Genomic DNA, 12093 nt, shown 5'->3' on the forward strand with positions numbered 1-12093 from the left:
AAAGAGCTGACATTTCGAGTCTAACTGACCCTTTGTCAAAGCTTTGACAAAGGGTCAGTTACATCGAAACTTCAGCTCTTTCTCTCCTTACAGATGCTACCAGACCTGCTGAGATTTCCAGCATTTTCTCTTTTGGTTCCATGTGCTCTTGTGGTGGTTTCTAGGAGGATTTGACATTATTGGTACCAAAAGTCTTTGTTCTTCTTTCAACCTGATGTGGTGGAACTCTTCATGTTCCCCCAGGAAGATGATGTGGCTCATCTCCCTGGATCTTCCTCTCCTAACGTTCTTACTTTGGGGGGGTGGGGGCGAGTCGTCAATGCTATGTTAATCATTTGTCTAACCACACTTAGCAATGGCCACGGATAAGCGACTCATGTGTCAGATGTCCCTTGCCAACCTCTAACTGAAGGTTCGTTTATCATGTTTTCGAAGAACAAATGCTTCTTATTTTCGTCACACAACATTAATGTTTGAGTACACTGTCTTGTAAGTAAAAACCCTGATAACTCTTATGATCTCACTTCTGTTTTCATGTACAGATTTCTTTACAATTACAGGAGGCAACTTACTAATGTGATATAATTAGAGAAAGTCTTGCGTCGACAGGAAATACCAAATATGGAATGCTGAGTTAACACAGGTTTCAGGCCAATACCCACCATAGCAACAGGATTACTGCTATCATGAGACTCAGTTGTGAATTTCTGTTACTCTGATATTAAACTTCCTGTAATAATATGATGATTCAGATCTTCCTTCTTAACACAAGCACATATGCCATTTGACTTCCAGTTTATAATACAGCAAAAATAAAATCCCAACAGTGCAGACTGTCCAAAATTGAAAACCTTGATGTCCTTTACCCTTAATTGAACAACTCCCTCTCCACACAGACACAACTACCGCTTTCCTGCCTGTATTGTTCAGAATGGTGAAGGATCAGTATTCTGACCCGCCCCCTCCCCCATTAATTCTGATTGGCCGGGGGACCAGCTGCTCGAGCTCAGTCCTCCAGCTTGACCTCTTTTCCTATTGGGCCGAACCTGCCGTCAATCAGCCCGAACCAGGGAGAGCCTCAACATGCGCAGTTACGTTTCTACCCTGGTTTCGCTGATGGTTAATTTTGCATTTGACCGATGCACAAACGGTGAGTTCAAGCCAACGGCAGGGAACGATGCATCAGGATCAAGTGCAAAGTCACTAACACATGGGTTCAATTCACACCCTGGCTAAGGACTCTCCTTACCATCTCCCCTTTGTCTGAGGAGGGGCAAACCTCCGGAAAAACCACAACCATCGTCTCTGTAATCATAGAACAACCCCAGGGTCTGGTAAGACAATGGTGACATTCCCCCTATTGATGAGCTGGAGTGACATTAGAGGAAGGAGCCAGTGTCACTCTGAGCAGAGTGCTGTTGGTTCAATGATGTGCGAGGGGAATGCAGATTTGTGATGTTTCATATTCAGCTGCTACCCTGGTCCTTCTAGGTGGTGGGGGTTGGAGGTTTAGAAATCGTGTCAAAATATCTCGTCAACTGGCAGATGGAGTTTAATTTAGGTAAGTACGACATGCTGCATTTTGGAAAAGCAAATCAGAGCAGGACTTTTACGTTTATTGGTAAGGTCCCAAGGGGTGTTGCTGAACAAAAAGACCATGGTGTGCAGGTTCATAGCTTCTTGAAAGTAGAATCACAGGTAGATAGGATAGTGAAGAAGGCATTTGGTATGCTTTCGTTTATTGGTCAGAGCATTAAGTACAGGAATTGGGAGGTCATGCTGTCGCTGTAGAGGACACTGGTTAGGCCACTTTTGAAATATTGGAGAGATGTTGTAAAACTTGAAACGGTTCTGAAAAGATATACAGAGATGTTGCCAGGGTTGGAGGATTTGAGCTATAGGGAGAGGTTGAATAGGCTGGGGCTGTTTTCCTGGAGTGTGGAGGCTGAAGGATAACCTTATAGAGGTTTATGAAATCATGAGGGGCATGGATAGGATGAATAGACAGAGTGTTTTGCATGTGTTGGGGGATTCCAGAAATAGCGGGCGTAGGTTTAGGGTGAGAGGGGAAATATATAAAAGGGATCTAAAGGGCAACTGTTTCACACAGAGGGTAATGCGTATATGGAATGAGCTGCCAGAGGAAGTGGTGAAGGCTAGTACAATTGCAACATTTAAATGGGTTTATGAATAGGAAGGGTTCTCAAAGCCCTCCGCTTCTTCCTTTTCCGCCGTACCAACCAGTACCCTTCCACTAACACCCTCCTTTGACTGATTGAACTGGTTCTCACCCTGAACAACTTCTCTTTCCAATCCTTCCACTTCCTCAAACCAAAGGAGTAGCTATGGGCACTCAAATGGGCCCCAGCTATGCCTGCCTCTTTGTAGGATATGTGGAACAGTCTATCTTCCGCAGCTACACTAGCACCACCACCCACCTTTTCCTCCGCTACATCGATGACTGTATCGGTGCTGCCTTGTGCTCCCATGAGGAGGTTGAACAGTTTATCCACTTTACCAACACCTTCCACCCCGACCTCAAATTTACCTGGACTGTCTCAGACTCCTCTTTCTTAGACCTTTCCATTTCTATTTCGGGCAACCGAATCAACACGGACATTTACTATAAACCGACTGACTCCCACAGCTACCTAGACTACACCTCCTCCCACCCTGCCCCCTGTAAAAACGCCATCCCATATTCCCAATTCCTTTGTCTCTGCCGCATCTGCTCCCAGGAGGACCAGTTCTAGTACCGTACAACCCAGATGGCCTCCTTCAAAGACTGCAATTTCCCCTCAGACGTGATCGATGATGCCCTCCACCGCATCTCCTCCACTTCCTGCACCTCCGCCCTTGAGCCCCACCCCTCCAATCACCACCAGAACAGAACCCCACTGGTCCTCACCTACCACCCCACCAACCTCCACATACATCGTATCATCTGTCGCCATTTCCGCCACCTCCAAACAGACTCCACCACCAGGGATATATTTCCCTCCCCTCCCCTATCAGCGTTCTGAAAAGACCACTCCCTCCGTGACTGCCTCATCAGGTCCACACCCACCACCAACCCAACCTCCACTCCCGGCACCTTCCCCTGCAACCGCAAGAAATGCAAAACTTGCACCCACATCTCCCCCCTTATTTCCCTCCAAGGCCCCAAGAAGGCCTTCCATATCCACCACAAGTTCACCTGCACCTCCACACACATCATTAACTGTATCCGCTGCACCCGATATGGCCTCCTCTATATTGGGGAGACAGGCCGCCTACTTGCGGAACGTTTCAGAGAACACCTCTGGGACACCCGGACCAACCAACCCAACCACACCGTGGCTCAACACTTCAACTCCCCCTCCCACTCCACCAAGGACATGCAGGTCCTTGGACTCCTCCATCGCCAGACCATAGCAACATGACGGCTGGAGGAAGAGAGCCTCATTTCCGGCCTAGGAACCCTCCAACTACAAGGGATGAACTCAGATTTCTCCAGTTTCCTCATTTCCCCTCCCCCCACCTTGTTTCAGTCAAATCCCTCGAACTCAGCACCGCCTTCCTAAACTGCAATCTTCTTCCTGACCTCTCCGCCCCCACCCCCACCCCCATTCCAGCCTATCACTCTCACCTTGACCTCCTTCCACCTATTGCATTTCCAACGCCCCTCCCCCAAGTCCCTCCTCCCTACCTTTTATCTTAGCCAGCTGAACACACTTTCCTCATTCCTGAAGAAGGGCCCGTGCCCGAAACGTTGATTCTCCTGCTCCTTGGATGCTGTCTGACCTGCTGCACTTTTCCAGCAACACATTTTCTGCTCTAATCTCCAGCATCTGCAGTCCTCACTTTCTCCTCTTTAGAAGGATATGGGCCAATGCTGAAAAATGGGACTACATTAGGTTAGAATACCAAGTTGGCATGAAGGAGTTGGACCAAAGGGTCTGTTTTCGTGCTGTACATCTCCACAACTTGAAGGTCGAGATGTACAAAGTACTTCTCCTTCATTGCTGCCTTTTAACTACCTGTCTCTTTCTACAAAGACTGCAATTTCCCCTCCCACATGGTCAACGATGCCCTCCAGCACACTTCATCCACTTTCAGCACCTCTGTCCTTAAACCCCATCCCTCCAACTGCAACAAGGACAGATCCCACCCCCTCCCCAATCCTCACCTTCCACCCCACCAACCTCCAGATACATCATATTATTCTTCGTCCTTGCCACCATCTACAAACAGACCCCATCACCAGGCATATATTTCACTCCCCACCCCTATCTCAGTTACTAGTGGTGTACGCAAGGATCAATTTGGGGCCACTGCTTTTTATAAATGACTTGGATGAAGGCGTATAAGGATGGGTTAGTAAATTTGCAGATGACACTAAGGTCGATGGAGTTGTGGATAGTGCTGAAGGATGTTGCTATTTACAGAGAGACATAGATAAGCTGCTGGGTTGAGAGGTGGCAAATGGAGTTTAATGCAAACAAGTGTGAGGTGATTCACTTTGGAAGGAGTAACAGGAATGCAGAGTACTGGGCTAATAGTAAGATTCTTGGTAGTAAAGCTGAACAGAGAGATTTAGGTGTCCATATATTCCTGAAAGTTGCCACCAGGTGGATAGGGTTGTTAAGAGAACATACAGTGTGTTAGCTTTTATTGTTAGAGGGGTTGAGTTTTAGAGCCATGAGATCATGCTGCAGCTGTACAAAACGCTGGTGCGGCTGCACTTGAAGTATTGGATACAGTTCTGGTCACTGCATTATAGAAAGCATGTGGAAACTTTGGAAAAGGTTCCTAGGATATTCCTGGTATGGAGGGAAGGTCTTTTGAGGAAAGGCTGAGGGATATGCGGCTGTTTTCATTGGGAGAGGATTGATAGGTGACTTAATTAAGACTAGATTACTTACAGTGAGGAAACAGACCCTTTGGTCCAACAAGTCCACAATGACCCGCCGAAGCGCAACCCACCCAGACCCATTCCCCTACACTCACCCCTTCACCTCACATGACCAATCTGCACATTTTTGGACTGAAACCAGAGCACCTGGAGGAAACCCACGCAGACACGGGGAGAATGTGCAAACTCCACACAGTCAGTCGCCTGAGGCGGGAATTGAACCCAGGTCTCTGGCGCTCTGAGGCAGCAGTGCTAACCACTGTGCCACTGTGCGTATGAGATAATCAGAGGGTTAGATAGCATGGACAGTGAGAGCCTTTTTCCTCATGTGGTGATGGCTAACACAAAGGGACAGCTTTAAATTGAGGGGTGATAAATATGGGACAGATGTCAGAGGTAGTTTCTTTACTCAGAGTAGTAGGGACGTGGAGCGGCCTGCCTACAACAGTAGTAGACTTGCCAACGTAAAGGGCATTTAAGTGGTCATTAGACAGACATATGGATGAAAATGGATTAGTTTAGTTTTGATGGGCTTCAGATTGGTTTCACAGGTCGGCGCAACAGCAAGGACCAAAGGCCCTGGACTGCGCTGTAATGTTCAATGTTCTATGTGTGTTCTCTAAAGACCATTCCCTCTGTGACTCTCTTGTTAGGTCCACACTCACACTCCACCCCACCCAACCCACCCTGCATTCCTGGCACCTTTCCCTGCTACCTCAAGATTTGCACAACCTGCGCCCACACCTCCACACTTACCTCTGTCCAAGGTCCCAAAGGATCCACATCCATCATAGATTTACCTATACTTCTATACATGTCATCAACCTTGTCTGTTGTAGCTGTGGATGTAGTCTCTTCTACATTGGGGACACAGGATGCCAACATGTGGAACATTTCAGAAAATATCTCTGGGATACAGGCACGAAACAACTCCACCGTCCCATGGCTGAACATAATAACTCCCCTCCAACTCTGCCATGGACATACAAGTCCTGGGCCTCCTCCACTCCCAAACCCTAATCACCCAACATCTGAAGGAGGAATGCCTTGTCTTCCACCTTTGATCCCTCATGTTTGAAGAGTCCCATGTAGATTTTACCAGTTTCCTTATTTCCCCTCGCCCACCTTATCCCAGATCTAACTTTCCAACTTGGCACCGCCCTCTTGACCTGTCATACCTATCCATTTTCCTTCCCACCTATCCGTTCCAACCTCCTGTCCGACCTCTCATATTCACCCCAATTCATCTACCTATTGCATTCTAGCTACCGTTCCTCACTCCAACACCCCTCCCTTTTATCTCTCAGCCCCCTTGGGTCACAGGTCTCATTCTTGATGAAGGGCTTTTGCCTGAAACATCGATTCTCCTGCTCGGATGCTGCCTAACTGGCTGTGCTTTACCAGCGCCACACTCTTCAATTCTGTCTCCTTCTACGGTTTTGTGCAAACACTGTCTGGTTTCCTTCCCTGAAATATACTTATGAATGTGTTGAATTTTAACTATCATCCAGCAATTTTCATGGTAATTTTGCTCCACAGAAGACCAGATTAATGTGGTTCAATTTGACAATATGTCTCTTTTTCTGGGTACTCTCACAATCTTTTTATTTCTTCAAAGGTGCTTTTGCAATCAAAGAAACCACATTCAGGATTTTGACCATGGAGGGAAAAAGCACTGAGCACACTTTGGAGAAATTGGATGCATGTTCTGTGTGCAGACAAGTATTTGATCATTCATCTGACCAATCCAAACACCAGTGCAATGACACTGGGAAGAGGTTGTGGAAATGTGAGGAGTGTGGAAAGGAATGTCTTTACCCATCCCAGCTGAAACTTCATCAACGCAGTCACACTGGGGAGAAGCCATTTATTTGTTCTGTGTGTGGGAAAGGATTCACTCAGTCATCCCAGCTGTTGACACATCAGCGAACTCACACTGGGGACAAACCATCTGCTCTGTGTGTGGAAAAAGCTTTGCTGATATATGCCACCTGTTCAAACACCAGCGACTTCACGCTGCGGACAGACCATTCACCTGCTTGGAGTGTGGGAAAGGATTCATTCAGTCATCTGATTTTCTGAGACACCAACGTGTTCACAGTGGAGAGAAGCCATTCACCTGCTCTGTTTGTAGGATAGGATTCACTCGCTCATCCAGCCTGCTCAAAACACCAGCAGGTTCACACTGGGGAGAGACCATTCACTTGCTCTGAGTGTGGGAAAGGATTTACTTGCTGATCGTACATGCTGATACACCAGCCAGTTCACACTGGAGAGAAACCATTCACCTGTTCTGAGTATAGAAAAGGCTTTGCTGATTCATCCCACCTGCTGTTACACCAGTGAGTTCACACTAGGAAGAAACTGTACAACTGCTCTGAGTGTGGAAAGGGATTCATTCAGTCATCCAACCTACACAGCCACCAGCGAGTTCACACTGGAGAGAGACCTGCTCCACATGTGCAGTCAGCACACCTGCGAACACACCAGCGAGTACACACGGGAGAGAGGCCATTCACTTGCTCAGTGTGTGGGAAGGGATTCACTCGATTACCCCATCTACTAATACACCAGCAAATTCACAAATAACCACAGGTGAAGGATTTGCTGTTCATCACACCAAGGAGTATTTTTACTGATGTTAGTAAGTCTTGCTCTACTAAAGGTGCTGTTACTGGAGATATAATTGGAATTGAATTTTGTATAGTAATGACTGCATCACTGCACATCAACATATAGCCGCAGGATAGAGACTATTCAGCTGGGAAATCACAACGGAATTTTCTGATATATCTGGTCTATTGAAACACCAATAAGCAACTGCAGGATTTGGAATTTAATCTATTGATATATAGTTTTCTGGGGTCTGTTTCAGATGATGTGTTTAAGCAGCGCTAGTCTGGTAGCAGATTATTTTCTTTCAAATAACTCTACCTCCCCTCTCCTCCACCCTCAACTTCAACAAGTATGAGGATATGACTGAGCCTCTTTCTTTAAAAGATTGATTTAAAGCAGTCTCTGTAACTGAAGTGGCAACAGTGAACTTACCATTGAAAAGAAATGCTGCAGAAATTAACAACAGTCTGTCTTACTAAATTACTTCAGGGAAGGAAGTCTTCAGAAATTGTCTAGTCTGGCCTATACGTGACTCCAGAGCATAGCTGTTTTCTCTGAAAAGGTTAAACAAACCACTCACTTGCATAAAACTACCCAAAATTGCATAAAAGTCTCAAGGAAAACCAAAAGAAACACTGGCATCAACCTGAACACCAGAAACAAGAACAGCAAACTCAGTGCCATTGACCATGTAAAGTTCTCCTTCATAATACCAGAAGATTTGACACAAAATTGGGAAAGCTGTCTCACAGATTGGTTAAGTTACAGCCTGTTAGATTCACATTCATGATATTTAACAGCACAGACAATGACGAATTCAATAATATAGACATTTGTCAGACCACCTACAGCGTATTGATTTAGATTTTTATTGTCACATGTACTCGAGTACTGCAAAAAGTGTATAATGTTGTCATAGATGGTGCTATCTTAGATACCTACCTTGGTACCTAAATCTTAAAAAGAAAGTTATGTATAAAGTAGTAAGAGAAGTGTGACTTAAAAATTACTTCATAGAATAGTAGAAAAATAAAGAAATAGGTTATTGACTACATTAAAGTCTTTTGTAGTGGATGTAAGTTTGCTCGCTGAGCTGGAAGGTTCATTTTCAGATGTTTTGTCACCATACTAGGTAACATCATCAGTGAGCCTCTGGTGAAGCACTGGTGTGATGTTCTGCTTTCTATTTATGTGTTTAGGTTTCCTTGGGTTGGTGATGTCATTTCCTGTGTTTGTGATGTCACTTCCTGTTTTATTTCTCAGCAGATAGTAGATGGGATCATGTATTTGTTGATAGAGTTCTGATTGGTATGCCATGCTTCTAGGAATATCTCTATTTGGCTTGTTCTAGGAGTGGTTTGTTGTCCCAGTCAAAGTGGTGTCCTTCCTCATTTGTATGTAAGGATACTAGCGATAGTGGGTTATGATAGTAGGGCATCACCGCAGGAAATGACATCACCAACCCAAGGAAATCTAAACACATAAATAGAAAGCGGGATATCATACCAGTGCTTCACCAGAGGCTCACTGATGATGATACCTAGTATGGTGACAAAGTGTCTGAAAATGAACCTCCCACTCAGTGAGCAAATTTATATCCAGAACCTCAACCTGAACTACAAATCTTCTCCAGTCTTCCATAGCTTCAACTCTGAAAATAAAAGAACAAATTGAAAGTCCCACAGGCTTTGATGAATCCTCCACTTATCTGCTCTTCAGGAGATCTCAGCTGATTGTTCTCAGCACCACTGCTGTAATTACTGTCGCTGCTGCTGAAACTGCCACCCTCTCTGATCTTCTCTGGCACCTCAAGAACACATCCGGGCAGGATCTACTTTCATGCCAAGCTGAGACATTGCTATAAGCTGTTGTGAGACCAGCTGATGTACTGCCAAGAGACCAGGCTGACAGTCACTGAGAATCCAGGCCAGGACCTGCCACGCGCTGCTGAGAGATCCATCACAGGAGTCTAGGCTGAGACTTGTCACAAGGAAGATAAACACCCAGAAGGGGAAAATACAAGAAAGGTAGAGAAAAAAAAGGAAAAATGAGAAGGAAACAAAAATAAACAGAGTGGAGAAGCCCGTTTTGCAGCATCCTACTGTGCTGAGTGTGTGTTCAGTTCTGGCAACTTCAGGATTTTAAATTTGAAGATCCTGTAGTTGTTTCTCCAAAACGTCTGCAGAGTTTTGACACTAACTCACAAACCTGCACTCTCCACATATGAAAAGGACAAGGGTAGCAAATTTATGTGAACACCATCACCTCCAAGCCTCAGACCATCAAATAGTTCATGAGCTCATAATTTGTCCATTTAAGAATTGGGAAGGTCATAGCCATCGTATCCCACTAGAAACTGCACTTCAGTATCACTATCTCACCTCTCTTTGGCAACTGTCTGAGGCCGAATTTGATTGTTCACAAAATATTTCACCCATGATGACTTTCCACCTATATAATCCCATCATCACCAAGTTCGCCTATTTCCATCTCAGTAACATCATAGAACCCCACCCTAGTCTCAGCTTATCTGGTGCTCAAACTCTCATCTATTCCTTTGTCACTACTGGACCCAATTATCACAACTGTTATGACTCCAGCTGATGGTTAACTGGAATATTCACATCTGAGAATGTAACCTGGCTTGATAAATGTTTCTCATGTTGTTAGTTGATGAGCATACTGGTCTATTACTGATCCATATTCATATGAGGCAGTTTTCTTTTACACAACAGAACAGAGTGTATTCTATTAAAGTTGAAAGAGAACAAGCCATCCAACCATCAAGGGCAATTCTTCCTTCTCTGCCGCCGCACTGCCACGTCAATGTGACATTTGATGTGAAAGGCCAACACAGTTTGACTGGGCAGGTTGTCTGCATTCTGAAGAATGGGCAGCAAGTTTCCCTTAGTCATTCCTAACATTTCCCCTAGAAAATGGTGATCACATATCTGTATCAGTGCCCCCAATCAAGATGACAGTTGTTACTTCGAACCTTGTCTCTGGGCAATAGCTTCCAAACTCCAATGCATCCTTGCTCTGTGCAAACAGCACAACAAGGATTTATGCTTTACACAAAGCATTTATGTTCACAAAACCTTTCCGTCCACTCACCCCTTTCTGTCTGCCTCATTACTCACATTTTTGGAGATAAGAAAGGAAACGATCTGTTGTCAGTGTTTGCTCCACATGTGCTCTGTTCACTATCAATTCTGTGCCTGTGCAATGAGCTCAGATCCTGTTAATCGGACACTTGCTGAACCATGTGGAATGCTGAGTACAACAGCTGCTGTGAGAACTGCAAAGGTTTATCTGCAGACTTGCTTTTTTGAATGGGATGTAGATAATAATACAGATATCTATCAAACCAGAGATTAATATCATAATATAATATAAATCTTCAGTTTTAAGAAGGAATCCATCAGTATATCATTTTTGATAGTGTGGTGTGCAAACAGCAGAAGAGTTATTATTATAGAATCAGATTCTCTAAGATCATAACTGATCTGCACTAGGCTTCAACTCCTCTTTTGTGCCAATTCATTATAGCCTTCAACTCCTTGATATTTCAAGAATCTAGCTGCCACTTGTATAAATGCTTTTGTTGATCTAAACTCCACGATTCTGTGGTTGAGAAATTCATTTCACTCATAGCAGAAATTCTTTTGCAAATCAGTTATAGTTTAATGTACGTTACTTAGTAAGTTGGTTCCCCAGATCGGGATTCCTTCACTAGTGGAAAGATCTTCTCATTTTCAGACCTGTCAAGGCTCCCAGGAATTCTGTATGTTTCAATAAGATCTCCCTTCATTCTTTTGAAGGGTAGTTAACACATAATTTCTTGAATATATGGACAAAAACTGTAAATAGTATGCCAGAAGTAGCTTCAATAACACCTGTACTGTCATAACAAGACATCCCTAGGTTTAAGTCCCAACCCTTAGCAATTAAAGCCAAAATGCAATTTTCATAAGTTGCAGCACCATGCATTAAATACTGTCTGTTTGACGACTTGAGATAACAATGGTGCAAGCAACATATAAAGTAAATCAACTTGCAGCCAAAATTCCCACAGGACTGTGTCATGGAGTATGATGATTCGGGAGTAAAACAAAACAATGAAGTTTTCTTTCCTGACTGGTCTATGAACCACTAAGCTTTCGGTTAACAGCCGAACACATTGACCAACTATCCTAAACAAACACTACACTTCCTACTTGTCCACATTAAATTCCATTTGCCATTGATCAGCCCATCTGACCAGGTTATGTATATTATTCTATAAGGTAAGGCTATCCTCTTCACTGTTTAGCACACCACAAATTTTGTATCATGGTGTCATAGACACTGAAAGCACAGAGTCGGGCCTTTTGGCCCAAACTGGTCCATGCTGACCAAAATGTCCATCAACACTTAACCCCATTTCCCTGCACTCGGCCCATATCCTTCTAATCCTTTCCTATCCATGTATTTGTCTAAATGCCTTCTAAATGTTGTTAATGTACCCGCCCCAACCACTTCCCCTGGCAGCTCATTCCATATGCATACCACCCTGTGTAAAAAGGTTGTCCCTCAGGTCCCCT

At 44.5% G+C, this 12093-nt stretch overlaps 1 protein-coding gene across 2 annotated transcripts; it reads left to right on the forward strand.

Moving 5' to 3' along the window:
• Nucleotides 1-1108: 1108 nt before the first annotated feature.
• Nucleotides 1109-7401, forward strand: LOC132817801 (zinc finger protein 708-like). Of its 2 annotated transcripts, none has more exons than XM_060828292.1 (2): nucleotides 1109-1150; nucleotides 6513-7401. In XM_060828292.1, exons 1-2 carry the CDS (start codon nucleotides 1117-1119, stop codon nucleotides 6974-6976), a joined length of 498 nt encoding a protein of 165 aa, XP_060684275.1. In that variant the 5' UTR covers nucleotides 1109-1116; the 3' UTR covers nucleotides 6977-7401. The 2 variants fall into 2 exon arrangements, with proteins under 2 accessions (XP_060684275.1, XP_060684277.1); XM_060828294.1 differs by lacking the exon at nucleotides 1109-1150 and adding an exon at nucleotides 1503-1561.
• Nucleotides 7402-12093: the final 4692 nt, after the last annotated feature.

This window comes from Hemiscyllium ocellatum, chromosome 8 (assembly GCF_020745735.1).
Source record: "Hemiscyllium ocellatum isolate sHemOce1 chromosome 8, sHemOce1.pat.X.cur, whole genome shotgun sequence".
Taxonomy (NCBI): domain Eukaryota; kingdom Metazoa; phylum Chordata; class Chondrichthyes; order Orectolobiformes; family Hemiscylliidae; genus Hemiscyllium; species Hemiscyllium ocellatum.

What these genes read in the sequence shown, in the direction of transcription:
- LOC132817801 (XM_060828292.1), top strand. Translation starts at nt 1,117, where the DNA reads ATGGTTAATTTTGCATTTGACCGATGCACAAACG. An exon ending in ATTTGACCGATGCACAAACG is followed by an intron (nt 1,151 to 6,512) that starts GTGAGTTCAAGC and finishes ATTTCTTCAAAG; the next exon opens with GTGCTTTTGCAATCAAAGAA.